The sequence below is a fragment of the Trichomycterus rosablanca genome, chromosome 4 (assembly GCF_030014385.1).
Source record: "Trichomycterus rosablanca isolate fTriRos1 chromosome 4, fTriRos1.hap1, whole genome shotgun sequence".
Classification (NCBI taxonomy): Eukaryota; Metazoa; Chordata; class Actinopteri; order Siluriformes; family Trichomycteridae; genus Trichomycterus; species Trichomycterus rosablanca.
This window is the reverse complement of record NC_085991.1, coordinates 24763485-24787363: the sequence shown is the minus strand read 5'-3', so window position 1 is coordinate 24787363 and position 23879 is coordinate 24763485. Positions and strand designations below refer to the sequence as shown.

At 39.5% G+C, this 23879-nt stretch overlaps 1 protein-coding gene across 4 annotated transcripts in view; it reads left to right on the top strand.

Moving 5' to 3' along the window:
* Positions 1 to 23879, top strand: part of camk2d1 (calcium/calmodulin-dependent protein kinase (CaM kinase) II delta 1) — a 112428-nt gene that overhangs the window by 42411 nt on the left and 46138 nt on the right. For all 4 annotated transcript variants that reach the window (XM_062994058.1, XM_062994059.1, XM_062994057.1 and 1 more), the window contains exon 3: positions 16491 to 16550. In XM_062994058.1, coding sequence (XP_062850128.1) covers positions 16491 to 16550 — 60 coding nt within the window. The remainder of the gene's footprint in view (positions 1 to 16490; positions 16551 to 23879) is intronic.

Genomic DNA, 23879 nt, shown 5'->3' with positions numbered 1-23879 from the left:
GCAGTCAGACAAGTACCGTTCTCCTGGCAACCGCCAAACCCAGACTCATTCATCGGATTGCCAGACAGAGAAGCATGATTCGTCACTCCAGAGAACACGTTTCCACTCCTCTAGAGTCCAGTGGTGACGTGCTTTACACCACTGCATCCGACGCTTTGCATTGCGCTTGGTGATGTAAGGCTTGGATGCACAGCACCGCCACAGACAAACAGCTTAGTAACAGTTAGATACAGTCAGATCAAAATATACTGTGCAAAGATAAAAAGGTATAGAGACCAAGATAGATGAAGAGAAACACCTAAAGGATACATGGGAATTCCACCAAAATATATTAAAAGGCAACCATACATTATGTACTGGCTTTCTATATCGTATAGTAGGCCTGTCAGGATGATGTATGTAAGTGGGGGCCATGTAAATTTGCAGCCATTGTTGACCTACTACAAATATGATCATACCAAATACCACTAACGTTCTTCAAATAAAGTTTTAAGAGAAATGCAAACTAACTTTCCAGAGGATATTCCGCTAGCACACCAGCCCTGAGATTCTGAACTCCTCGGTTGCCACTGGTCGGCTGGGCGCCATCTGGTGGGCATAATGGGCAGTGCCCGCAGCAGATAGTAATCCCAAACCCAGACTCATTCATCGGATTGCCAGATGGAGAAGCATGATTCATCACTCCAGAGAACACGTCTCCACTCGAGTGGACGAGTCCAGTGGTGATGTGCTTTACACCACTGCATCCGACGCTTTGCATTGCGCTTGGTGATGTAAGGCTTGGATGCAGCTGCTCGGCCATGGAAACCCATTCCATGAAGCTCTCTACACACTGTTCTTGAGCTAATCTGAAGGCCACATGAAGTTTGGAGGTCTGTAGCGATTTAATCTGCAGAAAGTTGCCGACCTCTGCGCACTATGCGCCTCAGCATCCGCTGACCTCGCTCTGACATTTTACGTGGCCTAACACTTCATGGCTGAGTTGCTGTCGTTTCCAATTGCTTCCACTTTGTTAAAATAGCACTGACAGTAGACTGTGAAATATTTAGTAGCGAGGACATTTCACGACTGGACTTGTTGCACAGGTGGCATCCTATCGCGATACCATGGGGGAATTCACTGAGCTCCTGAGAGCGACTTATTATTTCACTAATGTGTGTAGAAGCAGTCTGCATGCCTAGGTGCTTGGTTTTATACACTTGTGGCCATGGAAGTGATTGGAACACCTGAATTCAATGATTTGGATGGATGAGTGAATACTTTTGGCAATATAGTGTATGTTGAACTTTGCAAAATACCTTACCCTAGACCAGTGGTCCCCAACCTTTTTTGCACCTGTTTCATATAAGATATAATTTCATGAACCGGCGCCTTGCTAGGATGTAGTACCTGCTGAAGGTAAATGAATATAAAGGATAAGCACTGCTACAGATGTGTGTCAGTTGGTGTACACACCTTCCCTACATGGGGGAGTTTTCAAGACATGTTGCGAGACCATTAACACTAGTTCATCTATGACATCTAGGTTTCTTTATTTATTTATTTTAAATAACTAAATGAAGATTCTGATGATGGGGTTTACTTTTCTTGCTCGTACTTTCTTTTTTCCTTTTTGTTCATACTCAAACTTGGCTTGTTTACAGTGAAAAACAATGCAGTGTGTGAGTCCCAGTCTATTTGCATGAGTCTGGCGTTATCAGATTTGCATATTCAGTTGCGAGGGAGGTAGCTAAAATTAGAGCAGTGAAACAAAGAGAAATGGCAGAATGATAGTGCAATCTCTGTGGACTATTTAATCATGAACCAGTGCGAGATCGCCACAGACAAACAAACAGCTTAGTAACAGTTAGATACAGTCAGATCAAAATATACTGTGCAAAGATAAAAAGGTATAGAGACCAAATCAGATAGATAAAGAGAAACACCTAAAGCAGAGGTCACTAACAGGCGGACCGCGGTCCGGACCCAGAAGCTGTCCCATACGGACCCGGACCTACAACCAAAACAGAAAGTTAGTATTTGAAACCTGACGGAGCGCTTCTATTGTAACCGGCGCAGCTTCTGTACCATTTACAGTAGCGGTTTAGTGGATGAGAAAACGCACAGACACCAGAGATCACGTGACACCACTCAGCCAATCAAGTCTGTGCATTCCAGCCGGTAAACACTGCGACTCTACAGTGCAGACAGATGAGAGAGTTAGAGGCGAGTTACATGTGAAAAGACGGTGGAAAGAAAAAGAAAGATAGCGAACGTAGAACAAACGAAGGGAGAGATACAGACGACTGTGCAGGAGAAAGTTGAGAAAAGACGAGTGAGACAGGAGACATGACGCTCTCCAAAAAAGAAACGTGTAGATGAGACTCATCTCTGTTCTTACTTCCCACTGGAGCACAATTAATTTTTATTTTCTCCTAATTTGATAAGAGAAAGGTTTGATAAGTTGGCGTGGTCCGGGTCCTCTCTGTGTGGAGTTTGCATGTTCTCCCCGTGTCTGCATGGGTTTACTTCGGTGCTCCGGTTTCCTCCCACAGTACAAAGACGTGCAAGTGAGGTGAATTGGAGACACTGAATTGTCCATGACTGTGTTCAATATAAACTTGTGAACTGATGAATCTTGTGTAATGAGTAACTACCGTTCCTGTCATGAATGTAACCAAAGTGTAAAACATGACGTTAAAATCCTAATAAATAAACAGACATCTGATTTGACAGTCAGTTATTGATTACATGCAGATGTTGATACAACTACTAGGCTACTTATGTATAATATATATCAATATATATATTATATGTTATGCAGTGATAGCTCAGTGGTTAAGGTGCTGGACTAATAAACAGAAGGTTGCCGGTTCAAGCCCCGCCACCACCAAGTTGCCACTGTTGGGTCCCTGAGTAAGGCCCTTAACCCTCAATTGCTCATTGTGTAAGTCGCTTTGGATAAAAGTGTCCGCTAAATGCTATATATATATATATATATATATATATATATATATATACTGTATATATAGTTAAACATTCCGGACCTTTGCTTCAAGAAATTTTCTCTAACTGGACCTCTTCAAATTTTAGTTGAATACCCCTGACCTAAAGGATACGTGGAAATTTCACCAAAATATATTAAAAGGCAACCATACATTATGTACTGGCTTTCTATATCGTATAGTAGGCCTGTCAGGATGATGTATGTAAGTGGGGGCCATGTAAATTTGCAGCCATTGTTGACCTACTACAAATATGATCATAACAAATACCACTAACGTTCTTCAAATAAAGTTTTAAGAGAAATGCAAACTAACTATCCAGAGGATATTCCGCTAGCACACCAGCCCTGAGATTCTGAACTCCTCGGTTGCCACTGGTCGGCTGGGCGCCATCTGGTGGGCATAATTGGCAGTGCCTGCAGCAGATACTAATTGGCCACCGTATCTGCTGGGTGGGGACCATACTATGTGTAGGTGGGTGGGTCTTCATACGCTGTGTAGGGACCCTAACTGGCGGAAGAGACGCCTGTGCAGAATGCAGGGGCAAGAAGACGAGTGCTGTGCATGTGTCGGAAGAGGCGTGAGGAGCGACATGCTCTCCTCGGATGCAATCGGGTATCTCTCAGCAGCGGAAGGCAAATTAAGTGTGCTAAACCGGGGGGAAAATGGGGAGAAAATGCTTAAAAAAATGATAGAACTGCTTATTATTACACTTCAATTTCCAATTAAGTATCCATATTGACAAGGTGAAAACAGTTTTACAAACATCAATGAAAGTTTATAGCTGTAATTCTTCTTGAAATGTTTATGCAAATTTTGCATATCTGGATTTGGGCTGTTTATCCTATTCTTCATAGCAGATCCTTTTAGGTTATATTAGATTGAATAGCATGAGTATGTAAACTGCCATCTTCAGGTCTCTCCACAGATGTTTATTTGGGTTCAAGTCTGGAATTTAATGCCACTACAGTGTTGTTTTGGTTGTTGAAAGGTGAGCTGTCACCCCAGTCTAAGTTTGTATGTGTGTGGAAGAAGGTATTCTTCAAGAATGTTCCTGTATTTGGCTGTATTCACAAAAAATATATGTGATCCGAATAGTTTCTGAATCCACTGTGTGTATATACATCAATCAGCCATAACATTAAAACCACCTCCTTGTTTCTACACTCACTGTCCATTTTATCAGCTCTACTTACCATATAGGATCACTTTGTAGCTGTACAATTACTGACTGTAGTCCATCTGTTTCTCTACATACTTTTTTAACCTGCTTTCACCCTGTTCTTCAATGGTCAGGACCCCCACAGAGCAGGTATTATTTAGGTGGTGGATCATTCTCAGCACTGCAGTGATACTGACATGGTGGTGGTGTGTTAGCGTGTGTTGTGCTGGTATGAGTGGATAAGACACAGCAGCGCTGCTGGAGTTTTTTGCTCTGTTGCTTTGCACATTTTGTCACCCCCTCCCCTCACCTGACAAGATGTTGTTTGTGTGGTGGATTATTCTCATTGCAACGACACTAACATCGTCAGTAACATCTGGTCAGTGGGGCTCCCTTGTGACTGATAAATGAAGTAAAGGTACTAAGGTCATCTGTATGGTCGGTGTAGGTTATACAATAATAAAGGATTGTATAGATAGACATAATCAGTAAAGATAGGCATATCCAATAAAGCGCTTGGTGAAAGTAAATATGTACCGCTGTGCTATGCCAGTTTTGTTGTGGTTTATAGCGCTACACTGGAAAAATACTTTATCAACCACAAAACATTTGAATATAGGCAAATATGTGTAATATGCGACATCAGGAAATACACTATATCCTTGACACTTGTTACTTTATACCATAGAAATAAATAAAGTCTAACTTTCCATCTGTATTTACATGTTATAATGTCAAAGTGAAAATTACATTTGAATTAAGAACCTGGTTTGTATAAGTAATAAGCCCCTTTAGTAACCAATATTGACTCACTTAGGTACAACCAATCACTTTCCAGATTACACACTAGGCTAAATGATTTTACTACTCTATCCCTCTGAGTACTATTCAGAGCATTATTAAGAAGTGGAAAGTGTATGTCCCTCCTAACTGAATGACCAACCAAGAGCCATATGGCAATTTTAAAGGACTTACAAGTCTGAATGGTTGAAATTGGGCTTTGGCCACAATCACATAGGCACTACACAAAGCTGGCCCGTATGGCAGGGTGGAAAAGAAAAAAGCCAATTCTGGAAAAAGTGCCATCTTGAAAGTCTTGGAAGATTCTAATTCCATGTGGTAAAATGTGGTCACATGAGATGGTTTCAAGGTTGTATCAGTTGGTTCAGAATATACTGTGCATCTTGTGAAGCATGGTGGTGGCAGCATTATATGAATGTTTCTCTTCAACATGAATTGAGAAGTTGGTCAGGATTGAAGGGAAAATGGAATCTATCAAGTACATTTGAATTATTGAGCAAAACATGCAGCCCTCTCCTAGGCAGCTAAAGGTGGACTCAAGGTTCACCTTCCAGCACCCTTAACACACCACAAAAAAGCAATGCTGTGCTTAAAGACAGGAAGGTGAATTCCCTTTAGTTGCCAAGTCAAAGCCCTGACCTTAATCTGATCTGTTGATGTGATGTGAGCTGATCTAGTGATGTGAGGTCGTTTTGCTAGACTGATTTGAGAGCACTTGTCTTTAGAAAAAAGGTTCACTGCAATTTTATCTGATTATCTAATTACCTTGTTGAAACATTTCTATTTCAATGAAAGTGGTCTCTTGCAGGCTGACGATGCCCACTTCCACAGGACACAAGGCATCACTGCCTGTTTTGAGGATTGGGAAAATGGTGTAAAGACCAGTTATTAAACACCTTTTGGATCACTTTCCCACTGCATCTTCACAACCCGTTATGAAAACACCAACAGATGGGAATTGCACTACCTTTAAAGACTAGTACTAGGTGTTTGGTTTTATTTAATTTCTTCATTATCAGTGGTTTGTAGATAGAGACCTCTAATGAGAGTAAGTATTAAAATATGGTGGTTCAGCGATGCCTTCTCTATGATGCTCTACATTTGCGTATATGAAAACATAGGATTGTGGATTCTAGCGGTTAATCATGACAATATTAAATAAATAGTTCAAATAATTGCAATTATACACCGACTAGGCATACCATTATGACCACTGACAGGTGAAGTGAATAACACTGATTATCTCTTAATCATGGCACCTGTTAGTGGGTGGGATATATTAGGCAGCATGAACATTTTATCCTTAAAGCGTAAGGATTTGAGCGAGTTTGACAAGGGCCAAATGTGTGATGGCTAGACGACTGGGTCGGAACATCTCCAAAACTGCAGCTCTTGTGGGGTGTTCCCAGTCTGCAGTGGTAAAAGTAGTCCAAGGAAGGAACAGTGGTAATCCATTGATGCACGTTTGGAGCGATGGCTGGCCCGTGTGGTCAGCCTTCAGACGAGCTACTGTAGCTCAAATTGCTTAATAAGTTAATGCTGGTTTGCAGTTGGTTATGGGGCTGCATAGCCACAGACCAGTCAGGGTGCCCATGCTGACCCCTGTCTTCCGCCGAAAGTGCCAACATTGGAAACGGTATTCCCTGATAGCTGTGGCCTCTTTCAGCAGGATAATGCACCCTGCCACAAAGCAAAAATGGTTCAGGAATGGTTTGAGAAGCACAACGAGTTTAAGGTGTTGACTTGGCCTCCAATTTCCCCAGATCTCAATCCAATTGAGCATCTGTGGGATGTGCTGGACAAACAAGTCCAATCCATGGAGGCTTCACCTCTCAACTTACAGGAGTTAAAGGATCTGCTGCTAACATCTTGGTACCAGATACCACAGCACACCTTCAAGGGGGTCTAGTGGAGTCCATGCCTCAACCAACACCATATTAGGAAGGTGTGGTCATAATGTTATGCATAATCGGTGTATGTTGGTGTAATAATTGCTAAGTACTTGGTGTATAGTTAAAATGTGTAAGTTATTCTGAGCAGTCTGGGGTGTGTGTGTGTGTGTGTGGTTAATAACAGCTTGTAATTTCTAAACAATTCTTGGGCTTGCTCACTGTTGTGTGTTACAGTTTTCTTACCACTGACTGAGAAACTGCTTGTGGTCTGTTTGTGTGTCTGATAACAGCAGTTGGTCTTTTCCTATTTGTCTTCAAGCTGAGTCATGTTTTGCTGTCATACTTGAGCAGCCGGCCTTATTTCCATAAAGACACACACTAAGAAAATACAAATCACTTCCTTTATTTGTAACCAAGTCAAACTCAGACCATCACTACATCATACAATGTAGCTAGTTTAAGTTGCATGCATTTCTTAAATGTAAAAGCAGTGTAACATGGCTATGATGTAGAACATAAACACTGTCAACAAAACCAGTTCAGCATTCAGAATGTTAATTGTATAGTCAGTATAGAACAGTTCATTACATGATGCAAAATATCCACATTTTAGTAAAAAAAAGTTACACATAGATTTGAATATGCAGATTTTAACATGTAGTCAAACTTCATTCTAATGCAAAATGCATACGTTTCATTGTTCATAATTTCAACTGTAGCTGTACACAGAGCTGGCACATACACACTGAGGTTACATTCTTACTTTGTAAAGACCTGTGCCTTTGCTCTTAACTGGAAGCTAGCATCACCTGTTGAAGATAAATTTAAATGACAATTTTAACCTATAGCATTAATCGAGCAATGACTTTGTTATTCATTTGAAAGCCAGTTAATCATTGACAATGATTAGCATACGTCCCTATATATATTTACTATGTTGATTCTTTTCCCTACCTTAGAATTTCTGCTGGCAGCCTACTATCCCTCCGTAAAGGCCTTCGCATACTTCTTGCGAAACAAAGTTCGCGAGCGTTGCACGAAGCCAAACGCGCCTTTGCGAGTTTACAAGCTGGCATACTTCAAACGGTTTTGTTTTGCCCGTCACATGTGCTCCACAGCTGCAGGTGACGCTGTGACATTTATAATATATATTTATAATGTTATAATAAGTTCCATGACTACCGAAAAACGATGGCTGCATCCGAAATCGCATACAGTACGTACTAAATTCAGTACAATACAGTGCGTACTAAATTCGAGGAAGTGCACACTGCTCGGCCGGTACAGAAGTAAGCTCTTTCAGTACACAAGTGTGCTGTGTTCACAAGTGTGAATACTACGTATTTTGACACACTACTCGCTCCTGCGTACTGTTCAGTATGGAAGTATGCGATTTCGGACGCAGCCAATGATCACAGTTGAGACGCTCCTCAAAATCGTACGTTTGTTTTCATGGCATGCCTTTTTTTACCGACCAATCACAGGCGTTGTCGCGTAGTGTCATTGTCCGTGGAGTTCGCCCAGCTTCCATGTGCACGACAAGGCGAACAAAGCCTCTGCGTGACGTCCGTCACATTGGTCGCTGAAACCAGGCGAAACGTCGTCTCCGCATGACGTATGCTGAGGCCTTAAGGAACACACTACTCTGATTTTTTTTTTGTATGTGACACAATGCTGCTGCCATGTTTATTGTATAATTCTCAAACTCTTTGGGATTCCGTTCCCAATTTAGGTCAAAATTTCAGGCATGACATCGACTTGCTGCATTGGGCACACAATGTCGTGGATTAGAAAATAAGTAAAATCTAGACTAATACTGAGCCCAAATTATGGCTGATATTAGTCCTGATAAGAGATCTATGGTTTTTAGGATAATGCATATTTGAACTGAATCTAATTAAGGGAGGGACACTATAAAACCTATGTAAACAAACAAACAAAAATCCACCAAACATTGTTTAAATTGCTTAATTAACAGCTACAGCAGTTGTTGCAACAAACCGATTAAAGATTTGTGATTAAATACTACATACCCTAAATCAATGGCACCTCTGTGGCACCGGTGATAAGATATGTAGGATCAAACTCTGGCTTTTTTGTACCCATCGAATTTCTATCATTTAAAACCAGTTTGTATATCTTAAAAGTGTCCTGAACATCAGAACGGTCAAGTGTCATCTAAAAAGGATTTTAACTGCATCTGCAACTACACTCCAACACTAAGGTGTAATTAAAAGTTTAATCAATAATCCACTGTGATCTAACCAGACGCTGTGGTGCAAACTCAACATCGCATCGATGAATGTTTATTCACTGTTTCAGTTGAACTGTAATGTGTTTTGTCACTTGTACATGAGCACATACACTTGACCTGGGCAGCTCTGGATAAAATATAATGCATGTACTTGTTAAAAACTTGACATTTGAATGTCACTGATGTTTAGTAGAGCTGAATTGAGCACTGTATCAGTGATGGTGTTTTGAAGCAGTGTGTGGATTTTGTTTGTGCCTAGACCAGTTTTTTAGGGTAATCATGAGGGTAGTTTAATGTTTATTTTTGATAGAAGTAATAGCTGGAGCTAATTAACATTTACATTATAGCTAACATGTAAAACAAAGCAAATATAGCTTTCTGTGAGCATATGCTTATTATTTGCCAAATAATTTTTCATTTGGTTGATGAAGTATACATTTTATACTTAGTGTAGAGTAAAATCCATATATTTAATGAATGTTTAATGAATTGGGTGCTTGGCTAGCACAGCATTAAATCGTACTATCCCTCTACCGCTTTTCCATTTTAACTGCCTGGGAGTTTGTGAGGTCAGTTTATCAAAAAGTACATGATTTATGTTACTGTGGCTGTTCATACTCGAAGTAATTTTGCTATCATAGTGCATTAAAGACAAAGTAAAGTCATTTTATTTATAGAGCATTAAGTACACAATGTTATTCAGAGTGCTTTACCCAAATCAATTTAAATACCAATTATATTGTTGAATTAAAATACAAACACTACTTACGTTTTAACAAACATTAAAAGCAATGGTTATAAAAAGCTGTGCACTGTGAAACCCTGGCTTATTTGGTGGATTTGTACTGCCGTCGTTGTCCCTCTTCTTCTGCAGCCATGCCTTTGTAATGTGTGCAGCATGTGGTTTTGCATTGTCTTGTTGAAAACTGCATGGACGTCCCTGGAAAGAAATGACGTCTTGAAGGCAGCATATGTTGCTCCAAGATCTCAATGTACTTTTCTGCATTAGTGCTGCCATCACAGAAGTGTAAATTACCTTTGTCAAGGGCACTGACACAGCCCCATACCATGACAGACTCTGACTTTTGGACTTAATGATAACAGTCTGGATGGTCCTTTTCGTCTTTGGTCCGGAGCACACAGCGTCCATTTATTTTCCAAAAAAGACCTGCAATGCTGATTCATCTGACCACAATACACGTTTCCACTGTGTGATGGTCCATCCTAGATTCCATCGAGCCCATAGAAATCAATGCCGCTTCTGGACATGGTTAACATAAGGCTTCTTTTTTGCACAGTAAAGTTTTAAGTGGCATTTGTGCATGTAACTCTGTATTGTAGTGCTTATGAAAGGTTTGCCAAAGTAATCCCTTACTCATGTGATTGCTGGATTAAATCAGTATTGGATCAAAACTGGGTAGAAAAATGGCAAAGATTAAAAATGAAAAGGTCTCTCTGCTTTATCCATTAGGGTCACAATAGGTCTGACGCCACCTGGAAACACTCCAAGGTGGAGAAGGTCTTTCCAGGACAGTATGCTAATCCATATCAGTGCAACACACACTCACACATAGTGGCAGTTTTTAGTCAATCCACCGTTTTTATATACTTTAAAGATGTGAGGAAACCTGAGAACCCAGAGGAAACAGACAGGCGTATTCAGGAGAAACTGAATACAGACAGTCACAGTGATAAATTAATTACTTCTGTATGGCACCCACTCTATCAGCTGTACCATCATGCCACCCAAAAAAATCAGACTGGGAAATTCTATGTTTACTTTAAAACCGCTTTAGCGAATTTAGGTTCTTCATTGTGTTGATTTTCTGTGTTGAATTCCTGACATTCAACACAAAACGATGAATCATATCTGTGTGTGTGTGTGTGTGTCCTTACATCTAAATCTCAGTAAAAAAAGCTGCTTGACACAACAGTGAAACAAAATGGTGCCATTAAATTTATATATAATCAGCTTTTTTGCTTTTATACTTCATTTGTCTGGAAGCAATGTAAATGAGCAGTTGCTAGCATTTTTCAGTATTGACACCATTTTCATAATGTGATTTTCCATCAACCACTGAAAGTCATTACTCGATTTTAACACTCAGCTAGCTTTAATCTGTCTTGTTGACTAAATGGAAAAGGTGACAGCAAGACAGATTGCTGTTTTACTGTACCAATCCCTAAAAATCAGAGTAGCTCTAGCCAATCACAAGCATTAGGTATAACCTCACCTTTGTAGCACAGTTTTAAGCCTCCTATAGAATGCCTTATTTGTCATATATACGTGGGAAAGCTGGTGTCAGCCATCACATGGTGCCCCTGGAGCAGAGAGGGTTAAGGGCCTTGCTCAAGGGCCCAACAGTGGCTGCATGGCAGAGCTGGGATTTAACGATCAACCTTTTGGATAGTAGCTCAAAGCTCTACCCACTATGAACTGGAACTGAATGAATTCAGGCTTTCTTGATCAGCATCACTGACAGCCATACAAATGATCATTTTACTAAATGGGCACAAATTCCCACAGATATACATTAAAGTCTTAAAATAAGTTTTCTCAGAAGAGTGGCTGTTCACATCGAGGTCACTCTGTTTTAAGATAATTTGTTTTTGTTTTTGAAATGGGATGTCCAACAAGCTTATGGTCAGGTGTCCAGTACGTTTGGCCATATATTTTATATGTTTGCATAGTACTAATAAATAAAGTATTAGACTGAATATGTGATCAGTGCCATTGTTTGTAATTGTGGACCCCCATGAGGAATGTTTCCCCCTAATCATCACCATCGCCAAGTTGCCTATGAGCAAGGCCCTTAATTCTTAATTACTCAAACTGTATTCAGTCATAATTGTTAGTCGTTTTGGATCAAAGCATCTGCTAAATCCCATAAATGTAAATGAAAACATAAAATGCAGTGGCTCCCTCCAGTCATGGACCCCTTGAATCGTTTCCACCTTGCACCTTTTTGTACTGTAAGCAGTACTTGTCATATTGCTAGAGAAAATGTAATATTACATACTTCCCTCAACAATTAGTAAAACTAAACACACTCACATGAATGAAGAGATGATCTGGATTATTCCATTTAACTTGTGCATGTTTTGGGAGGGGTGGGAGAAACCTGGAGGACAAATATGAGAAACTGCTCCCAGACTGTGACCGATAGCAAAAATTGAAACTAGAACCTTAAAAGCCAATCTTATTATTACAATTGTCATTGTTGTTATTATATTTTTTTATATTATTAATTTGCTTACATTCAGCATCTTATTACCTTGTGGTTGAATGGAGAGTTTATTTTTTGATTGCACTTTGATTGTAGACAAATTAATAATAAATAACTAAACTGCTTGACTAGTCATACAGCTGTTGATGTGCGAAGATGCCATGCCTCACTGATCTTGCTGAATGATGAGTGGCACATTGCCATGGAAACGTTTATCTATTTATAGTTCTTGTCTGTGTACAGTAATGAAGTTGTTACCATATTCATAAGCACATATGCCGCCTTTTCTGTTCTTCCCCGAATCTTTTAGGCTAATGTCCGCCCTTAATTCTCTTAGCTTTTATAGTTTACATGGCCTACATTAGGAGTTTTATTACTCTTTTTTTTTTCTTCACTCCCTCCAGGCTGATGAAGACAATCTTCATGGGAATGGCCACCAATGAATTTTTAGATCTTAAACTAGATAATCTATAATACATACTATTATAAGTTTTAATGAGACGCTCCTAGTTCTCATAAAATTACAAGTTTTAATGAGTCACTCCTAGTTCCTGAATTCATTCCACTTTTGAATGTCTGCTTGTCTCTGTATGGAGTGATACATTTTTACCTCTGCTTGACACGGGTAATAATTCAGGTTGTTTTTGGCATAGACAAATCAAAGTACGAGTGAAGAGTTGTTTTTATGCTCTGTAGTTTGGAGGTGGAAGTAAAGCTTTTTTTTCCCATTGTGCAGTTGCTGTAAATGATGATTCTTTTAGGAATGTGGTCCTTTGTGTTATTTTCCCTGCCTTGTTAAAGTGAACACACAGCCTTTACAATACATTTCTTTGGTTGTTTTTTCATTGTCAAAACCGACCATGTTTTATATTTGTCTCTTGCTGGACAGAGACTGGCAAAGAGACTGTAAGATACCCAGCAATATTAGCATGGCATGAGTGTGTGTGTTTATTTTTTTCACATGACTATGTATGAAATGGTCACATGGAAGTTCTTATATTTTGTAATGGGGTTGATGGAAAAACTGGTCTGTGACTGCTGAAGAATTAAATGGCTGTGGGAAATGTATTCAGAAAGTCATGCATTTGTGTTTGGGGTGTAGCTTTGGTGGACAAGAGGGGCGGCACAGTAACTAAGTGGGTAGCACTGTCGCCTCACAGCAAGAAGGTCCTGGGTTTGATCCCCAGGTGGGGCGGTCCAGGTCCTTTCTGTGTGGAGTTTGCATGTTCTCCTCGTGTCTGTGTGGGTTTCCTCCGGGAGCTCTGGTTTCCTCCCACAGTCCAAAGACATGCAAGTGTGGTAAATTGGAGATACTAACTTGTCCATGACTGTGCCTAAAAGATTATCAATTATCAGTTGTTGAGTATTTTGTGTTAATTAAGATTTACATACATCAGAATAGAGAAAGAACCAGAACCAAAGTGCTAGACAAGCCCACCCAACTCAATGAATTGTGCCTGCTGTTTACATGTATTATAAATGGATTCCTGTAAGATGGAATAAAAGTGGTTTAATCAGGGTTGGTACTGGGTCTAAGCAGTTTTAAAGATGCTAGCTGTACTGTACCTGAACTTGTAACAATAATATAAATGTGCAACATTAATGAAAATTAACATAGCCACACAAATAAAACTACGATTTAATAATGTCTAATATGGTATATTTTTATGAGCTTCATAGTTTTTATTCAGTTTGTATTGCAGATTTACATTCTGTTGTATTCCTGCCTATTTTATTGCTTCTATTTTTAAATAGCTTAGTGGTGGTCCGGGTCCTTTTTGTGTGGAGTTTGCATGTTCTCCTCGTGTCTGAGTGGGTTTCCTTTGGGAGCTCTGGTTTCCTCCCACAGTCCAAAGACATGCAAGTGAGGTGAATTGGAGATACAAAATTGTCCATGACTGTTTGACATTAGTGGGTGGCACGGCGGCGGGGCGGTCCCGGTCCTTTCTGTGCGGAGTTTGCATGTTCTCCCTGTGTCTGTTTCCTCCGGGAGCTCTGGTTTCCTCCCACAGTCCAGAAACATGCATTTAAGTCAATTGGAGGCACTGAATTGCCCTATAGGTGAATGGGGGTGTGTATGTGTGTCTGCCCTGTGATGGACTGGCACCCCGTCCAGGGTGTTATTGCGTTCATTGAAAAGCTGGGATAGGCTCCAGCAACCCCTCCCCCGCGACCCTAATTAGATAAGCGGTTAAGAAAGTCAGTGAGTGAGTAAGTGTTTGACTACCTGTCCTGTCATGAATGTAACCAAAGTGTGTAAAACATGACGTTAAAATCCTAATAAATAAACAAATGGCTTAGTGTATGTCATTTAAATGCTTTAGTTCATAGTAATTCATCCTCCCTTTGGGTAGGGAGTGAGAGCCTAAGCAGAGATGATGGTGATGATAATTTATCTTCTTCTGTAGCTATAAAATAGAACATACTGGACATTTAACTCAGAGCTGCATTATCTCTTCTGTAATGACTCATCTATTATTAGCACTCATGAAGCTTTGAATACAGCAGGAGAAGGCTTGTCTCCATATATGATTATAATGCTTCATCATTTAATTGGAATGCATAGTACTTATTATATGAGGGTTTTAGTTTGTTTTGTGTATGCATCAGTGTGTGCTTCAATTTTTTTGCAGGGTCTTAATAACCAGTTTATCAGAACATTCTATTGTTCATATGTGAATTCATGCATTCCTATTATTGCACGTTAAAGAGGCCTGTTTGATATGAGTGAAAATAGTCGTCCCATTTCCTGCTTTTTCCTTGTCATTTGGGAAATTTGTGAACTGGGTCAATCCAGCAATTTTGAATTTAATGTGAAAGATCTAGATCTAATGGATGCTTAGAGTGTCAGGAACAACCAAAACTTTAGCACTATCAATAGATACTTTATTACCAGTTCTGATATTCTTTAGGCCTGTGATATCTAACTTTTTTTGCATCACAGATAAAAGAACTGCCTTGAATAATGACACATGGGTGCAGACTGCATGGTTTAGGTCTCTACTGGGCTCAGTTCAGTTTTGACTTTTACTTGGCCACTCTAAAAGTTCAGCCATTTAGATGTAAAATTACTTTTGTATTGTCAGTAAGTGTCTTTAAGCTTGTAGAGAGATCTTATTCATCCAAAATTTTAGAAAAATGAAATTCTTTGTATCACTGACCTTAATTTTTGTAATTGTTTTTTAACTGCAGCCACAGTCTGACAGACTACGTGATTCATATGTGCCCTCTGTTGAATCGCTCTGCTCAAGGGCATTAAATCACTTACATGGAAGTATGTGCTCCATCCAGAGAAATATTCAACAAATGCTCTTTTATTCTCTGACACTTTTTACCTCCCTTGCCCTCTCTGTAACTGTAAGTCATTATGAACAGAAAGACAGAGAGGGCAATGTGTAATCCTTTTATGACATGGATTACCCATCATCCCTTGTGAGGATGAATCAGATGGCCCAGGCAAGCTGTGCTTCAGCATTTCTAACTGGTTCAAATAGGATTACTGCTTTGTTAAACGAACTAGGATTGGATGGAAAAAATAGTATTGTGACATCACTGGCCTGGATTAGTCTTCAAGAGCTAACTGTATGGTTCAGAACATTTTCTGACCCTGGGGCACTGTGGCACCTAAGAAATACCCACCAATACAACATACACAAACATGGCATTACTTTGTTGGTGGTGCTAGAGTGGGAACACGGTGTACAAGCAAGAATTACATGCTAATGATAGGTGTAACTGTTTTTACACTGCATTTCAATGGTGTCTGTTTTTAAGTTTTAGAGTTGCCAGTCAAAGCCCAGTTTTTGGCCAACACTACAAAACAGACCACAATCCAAGTTCTGGCGTCCTGTGTTCTATTTTATTTCTCTTTATCTTCTGCTAAAGCAATGTTAGAAGGTTAGATAATGAGCTAATTAAATTAATTTAGATTATTTAAAACACATCTGTGAAAAAATACTAAAAACTGCTGCTATATAATATACCAGGCAATTGAAAATTCAGTATTCAGACCAAGGGCTAAACCCTTAAAAACAAGACAAGACAAAAAGGAATGAACTGTTTGATTGACTGATCATAAAGGTCCCTGTGTGTCATGACTTGCTTAATTTGGGCATCAATAAAAAATGGGATAATGTTTATATAAATCTGATTTTTTGTTTGTTTTCATAGATCACCAAAAGTTGGAGCGAGAGGCCCGAATCTGCCGCCTGCTGAAGCACCCCAACATTGGTAAGTGTTGTCAAATACATGCAGACACAGACGAACACTATGAATCGTATCAAATCTTAGCTCTGCCATCCGGCTGGGTTGGGCCGATACATGAACAACGATTGGCTGTTGTTCACAGGGTGTGATGAGCCTGCCCAGGGTTCCTCATAACTGGTGCAATTATGACCTCTGCTGGCTGATTGATGGCGCCTGCGCAAGGTTGGGGAATAATGCTGATCAGGGTGTGGCTCTCTGTACACAAGGCTGGTCCGCATATGAACTCGCCTCGTGCAGGTGAAAAGATGCAGTCGGTACTGCACACGTGTCACAGGGAGAGTGTGTCAGTTGCAAAGCTCCTTAGTCAGCAATGGAGGGTTGTATCTGTAGAGGTGAAGCGTAACGCAACCAGGGTAATTGGATACGACTAGATTAGGGGAGAAAATTGTAGGAAAAAATTGGAGAAAAAGAGGGAAGAAAAAACTCATCTTTTTGGAAATAAGATTTTCAAGATTTTACAAATTTCTAGAGGCACCATTGGGAGTTTTGTCTAGAAATTCCAAACCTACAGTGCATCAGCAACTGCATGGGTATGGTAGAAAGCCCAACATTTCATCCAGAAGCCTTAGCAATCTTATCAGGACTTACATGATGACCTGTTAAAGGCTGGGACGAAAGTGTCAGTGGTAATCATAAGATCACTGTACAACTAACGATTTTATGGCTGGATTTCACTATGCACACTACAGCTGACCAGGAATCACAGGAGGGGTAATCTGGAATGGGGTTTTTCTGGGTCACAGGACAAAAAAATGGGTTGTAGGGAACGACAATAATAATAAACAGGCATGTAAATGCGGAAGAAAAAACTTGTATGCAAATGCCTACTTGTGGAAGCTTTATGTTGCATCTTGTAAACCACAGTGGGACAAGATTGTGCAGAGCAGAACAGAGAGAGTAAGATGCATTGTTTGTGTTGCCTGGGTCGAGTAAAAAATCATGAACATAATGTGGGTCGCTTAAAAAAAAAGTTTGAAAAACCGTGATCTGGAATACACCTCATAGAATATGGATAGCTCTGCAGAGTTCTAAAACAGTTTTATGACATGATAAATCAAAACTGGAACTGTTTGCCCATACTATAAGCAGTTGGCTGGTGCAAGAAGGACAAGGCTCATGAGTCATGACCAAAAGAATAATATCCCTGTGGTGAAGTGCTGAGGTGGGTCAGTGATGTGGAAATGCTTTTCTGCTGCCGGAACTGGCAATCTTGACCGTGTGACCAGCGTCATGGATTAACAGGAATACTATGGTCATAATCACCTTTCCAGCAAGACAATGATATCAGGTACATCTCCAAGTCAACCAGAGCTTAGTTAAGGAATTAGTCCCGGAACCGCCTGAAGTGACCTTTTCAGTCTCCATAGAAATCTCAATGAGCTGGATGATAAAAGGATGAGAAGAGTGAGCGAAGATTCCACAGGAGAGGTGTCAGAAGCTTGTTAGCACAACCCAAAATCTCTTATTAGAGGTTAACAAGGCAGAAAGATGTTCCAGCAAGTACTGAGGCTGGGGATTGAATAATGCACATGGATATTTGTCAAAAGAATTAGGTTATTTTCATTTAAACTCAGAATTATGTAACTTATTAAAATTGCTCATATTTATCATTGAAGTTTACATTGACCTATTAAGGACATAAAGTAATCTAAAAATCCCCTTTGGTCTAGAAAAAAATCCTTTACCTTTACTTAGAAATGAAAAACTGTATCTACCAGTCCATAGTACCAGTAAAATGCATAATACCAGTCCAGCACCCATCCCAACACTCAGCAGGTGCAGTTGTTTGCTTGCATGGTAAAGCTTTACACCAAAGATCTTCTCCTGTAATAATGGAAACTGAAAATGGGTGGTGGCACTGATTGATGTAATGTACACTGATCAGCCATAACATTAAAATCACCAGCTCCACTTACTATATAGAAGCACTTTGTAGTTCTACAATTACTGACTGTAGTCCATCTGTTTCTCTACATACCTTTTTAACCTCCTTTTACTCTGTTCTTCAATGGTCAGGACCCCCACAGGACCACTACAGAGCAGGTATTATTTAGGTGGTAGATCATTCTCAGCACTGCAGTGACACTGACATGGTGGTGGTGTGTTAGTGTGTGTTGTGCTGGTATGAGTGGATCAGGCACAGCAGCACTAATGGTGTTTTTAAACACCTCACTGTCACTGCTGGACTGAGAATAGTCCACCAACCCAAAATATCCAGCCAACAGTGCCCCGTGGGCAGGGTCCCGTGACCACTTATGAAGGTCTAGAAGATGACCAACTCAAACAGCAGCAATAGATGAGCGATCGTCTCTAGACTAGACTTTACATCTACAAGGTGGACCAACTAGGTAGGAGTGTCTAGTAGAGTGGACAGCGAGTGGACACAGTATGTAAAAACTCCAGCAGCGCTGCTGTGTCTGATTCACTCATGCCAGCACAACACACACTAACACACCACCATGTCATTGTCACTGCAGTGCTGAGAATGATCCACCACCTAAATAATACTTGTTCTGTGGTGGTCCTGACCATTTGAAGAACAGGGTAAAAGCAGGCTAAAACAGTATGTAGAGAAACAGATGGACTACAGTCAGTACTTGTAGAACTTCAAAGTGCTTCTATATGGTAAATGGAGCTGATAAAATGGACAGTGAGTGTAGAAACAAGGAGGTGGTTTTAATGTTATGGCTGATCGATGTAATTGGTGATTAGTTGACAGACAGTTGGTTTAAAAGTAAATGCAACACTAGACACTAGTTGCTTTGAGACAATGACTATTGTAAAAAGCGCTATACAAATACATTTTGATTCGACTAGACCAGGGGTGCCCAAATAATTCCTTATAAGGGGCCAAAATTTAATCTCAGTGAAGGGCCACGGGCCAAAACTTAAAGGTTATGTTATTTTAATTAGGGATGGGCAATTGAAAAAAAGACTTTTTTTTTTTGCATTTTAATTTAAAAGACTACAGAAGTGTAAAAATAGTAACAGCACCACCTATAATTATCTTTTCAAGGGACTCAAACTTTATAACAATAACAATATAACAACAGTTAACAATAATTAAAACAAAATAGAAATCTTAATTAGCTATATCCTTTTTAGGAACAGCTCACAAACAACTCACTTTAAATAATGTGCAGCAGAACCTCCTTACATTAAGAAAAGTGCAAAACCACAAAAAGTTCTTTACAGGTTTCTTAAAAGAAACACGAGCCTGTTTAGTGTTTCCACCAATGAAGTGAGTCTGTATCAGTATCTACACTGGGGGGACGTCAAGTAAGCACTCAGCTTTGATTTTGTCCTCTTGTGACTGGGGGGTGGATGGAGGGGGCAAGTTCTGCTTCTAACAATATGGACTACAATTCCCATGCTCCCCTGGACTGTCACGTGACTACCACAAGTCCCCGGTCAGCCAATCCTGATCGGTCCTCACGCTTTGGCGTTTTGATTCAGTTCAGCTGTGTTCGATTCCATGAATCTTAATTAAACTCTTCTGTTTGTGAGCCTCGGTGTGAAGTTTTGCTGATCGTGTTTGCGGTCCTTATTTCTGAATCTAACCGTTACCGTGTATAATCCTTGTTGTCTTCCATTTACTGTTTTAGCTGTTTTGGTTTTCGCTGCCTGTCTGTTTATCCTCTGGTTTTGGACTCTGCCTGGTGTTGTACACTGTTTTTGCCCTTTTGATATTAAACTTTCCCTGATTTATAATCCGCGAGCGTCTGGTCAGTTTCTGCCTCGTGACATGTTGGTATTTTAATTAAAATATAAAGTATGTAAACAATCGCGATTGTCACATTTCTAACATCGGGTGAAAACGTTCATTCGAATTAACCGAATTAATCGTGAAAATCGCCCACCCTAATTTTAATATTGCATTAAATTAAAATATATCATGTTTTTTATTGTTAAATAAAACACTACTATTCTAATTAACAGTGATTTTATCCTAATTAACAGTGCTTTTATTGATTTCAACGGATGCTAGAGAATGTTTCTTTTTAGGAGCAGAAATATTTGAACAAATGTAAATTTGTAAAGAAAAACATGCAAAGCAAAATATTATTATTTACCTTTCTCTCCTCACCACTGTACTTTGAGAACAGGTGTGCATGTTTTGTTTCGTAATGCTGACGGATGTTATACTCCTTTAGTACAGCCACTCTCTATCCGCAGATGAGGCAAATTGCAGTTTAATCTATTTCGGTGAAAAAATATTCATGCTGCCAACTGTTTTTAAATGTTCGTTTATCCAATGCCACTGCCTCACACACGCCATGATTAACAGCCTCACTCGTGTCATCATAGATTACTTGATGTCTGCTCACAGGAGCTCCACAGCGCCCCCCTCTCCTATCCACTGTCTCATGTATAATTGTGGTCAGCTAATGAATTGCAGCTAGCGTTATCGGCAGTTAAACACCTGTTGAAAGAAATTGCCAGCTACTGACAAAAGTAGGCGCTACTTTGATCTAGTGAGGCGGGCCAAAAGAAAGAGGCGGCGGGCCAAGTTTGGCCCGCGGGCCCCAAATTGGGCAGCCCTGGCCTAGACAGATTATTGATTTAGAGGTCAATAAATATCTGGCAGCCTGTAGAACTAGAAGCTGATGATGGCTCTTCTGAGGTAATTTAGTATTGAATTGCTATGTTTGACATTTTTGTGCAATGATTTCTTTTCTTTGTAATGTCACAGACATGTACGTGACTAAAACAAATTGGAATTAGGTCTTGATCAGATATACACAATGATGTTGAAGGGCTAGCATGCACTGTATGGTAATTGAGCAGGACAGTGGTACCCTAGTGGGTAGAGCTTTGGGTTATCAACTGAAAGGTTTGAATCCCAGCAAGGCCCTTAACCCTCTTTGCTCCAGGGGCGGCATATGATGGCTGACCCTGCGCTCTGACCCCAGCTTCCAAACAAGCTCGGATACGCGAAGAAAGAATTTCATTGTACTGTACATCTGTATATGTACAGTATAAAGTAGGGCTGTCAAACGATTAAAATTTTTTATCGCGATTAATCTCAGAATTTCATATAGTTAATCGTGATTAATCGCATTAAAAAAAAATCTGTGTAAATGTTATAGAAAACAAGGATTTTTAAGTGAAATGTTACAATTAAAATGGTGAACACATTTTATGCTAAATGTACTGATGTTAAAAACTGCTGGGACAAGAGAAAACTGTAAGGGAGTTTTATTCACTCACATACTAGGCAGTAATACTATCCAATGGTTTGTTGGACGTTTCTACACGAAGTGAGTGTGTTTTGACCCTTTGGGGCTTCCATAGTTCATGGACAACGTGCTTGACTCAGCTGTCCGGTATTCTTTACCGTAACAGAATAAGTTAATAAAGTGTTCTGCTCCCGACAACTTGTGAATATAGCGTGTATTTATTTCTTTATTATGCAAGTGCAGATGCTACGACGCTCTTTTACATTTTGTTAACAAACCGCAAATGAAAAACGGTGACAAGTCCGACATTAAAACGTTTGTTCTAGCAGTCAAGTCTCAACATGAACTAGAATTTGCGTTAATGGCACTATTTATCTTAATCGCGTTAAATTGAGATTGCGTTAATGCGTTATTATCGCGTTAACTTCGACAGCCCTAGTATAAAGGCATTCTTCTTTAAAATCTCATCTCTTTGGTCACAAAAGGTGCCATAATGTTGGGCTAGTCCTAAATGTCTTTTTTCAAATTATCTTTTGGTGTATTGAACAGTTTGGAACTGGAATTCTGACTAACAGTTTATAATATGATATATGGCCAAAAGTATTTGGACACTTGACCCTGAGCTTGTTGGACATCATACTTTAATAAAAAATGGTATTAAAAGATCACCTATAGATGATCTTTTCATAACTGAGCACACTTTGCACATTCATTAATATGAATGTTGAACCTGTGTATGTTTATTAAATTGTTTTTTTTCTGTTTTGATTTTAAGTTTAAATTGTTATGGCAATAAGGTAATAAAAAAAAAATTTCATAACACTGTAACAAGCATTTAGACTTGGGCTTGGTCGCCTCACAGCAAGAAGGTCCTGGGTTTGATTCAAGGCATGGGTTTCCGCCGGGAGCTCCAGTTTCCTCCACAGTCCAAAGACATGCAAGTCAGGTGAACTGGAGATACAAAATTGTCCATGACCGTGTGTTTGACATTAAAGACTTGAACTTATGAATCTTGTGTAGCCTGTGGTTACCTGTTCTTTGATGAATGTTACCAAGGTGTGTAAAACATGATGTTAAAATCTTAATTAATAATTAAATAGGCTGGTTATGTGTTCCGTAGTCAAAGCCTTATGCTGATTCAACTTAATCTCCTGGCCATACTCAACAATGGCTTTATCCTTAGTGATTAAATTAGTGTCATTAGTCATAAATGTTCTCTTTTGGATGCTTAATGACTAAAGGATGACCAGGTCAAAAATGTATTAAATCTGTCCTGCTGTCCGGGGGGTCTCAAGATTACAGTTTATTTAAAACTGCAGAAATGCAATATTGTGGACCAGACATTCGTTTACATTAAATTGATCTTAGCAATTTTTTCATAAGCAAAATTTTTCCCCAACATTGTTAGTGCCATTCCTCACATCAAGCTTCCTAAATGATAGTGCCTGTTTGGTATTGTCCTTCAGAAACCGTCGCTGGGAAAGCCTCTCTCCCAGTTGCTATGGAAACTAGAGGGAACCATGGTAATTCACTGCTAGGAGGAAATGCCTGAGATATTGAGCTTAAGGGGATTCCTTTTTTCTCTGGCTTTTCTCTCAAATTCTCAAATAACGAATTGTACTCTCTTGTGTGTCTTCTGGTTGAAAGGTCAGGCCATCTTGTTCCCCTGAGAGATTGAATTTGGAATTATTTTTTATTAAAAGCACACCCTCATTCAGACTTTTTAATGCTTGTTTTATCCCCAATATGATGGTTTAATAAATATGAGTAGGTGATTAAAATGAAAGAGACTGATTCTTTTGTTTGATTCTTGTATTGCCCTGCAGTAAATATAGTGCAAGTGTAGAGATTGTAGAGTGTATAGCCCACCATGTTTGCATTTATATGTTTTCTTAAATAAAATGACTTCATAATTACTCAATTGATTTATTTATAGAAGTCTTGTTTTGGTATAAGTGCATCTGATGATATAGAAATAATTGTAAAAATAATAATAGTAAAAAAAAAAACAGTTTTGTCAAGAAGTAAGGTATAGCTAAGCATTTCTAACTCGGGCTCTAATAGATTAGCACATACACCGACCGATCAGCCTTAACATCTCCTTGTTTCTACA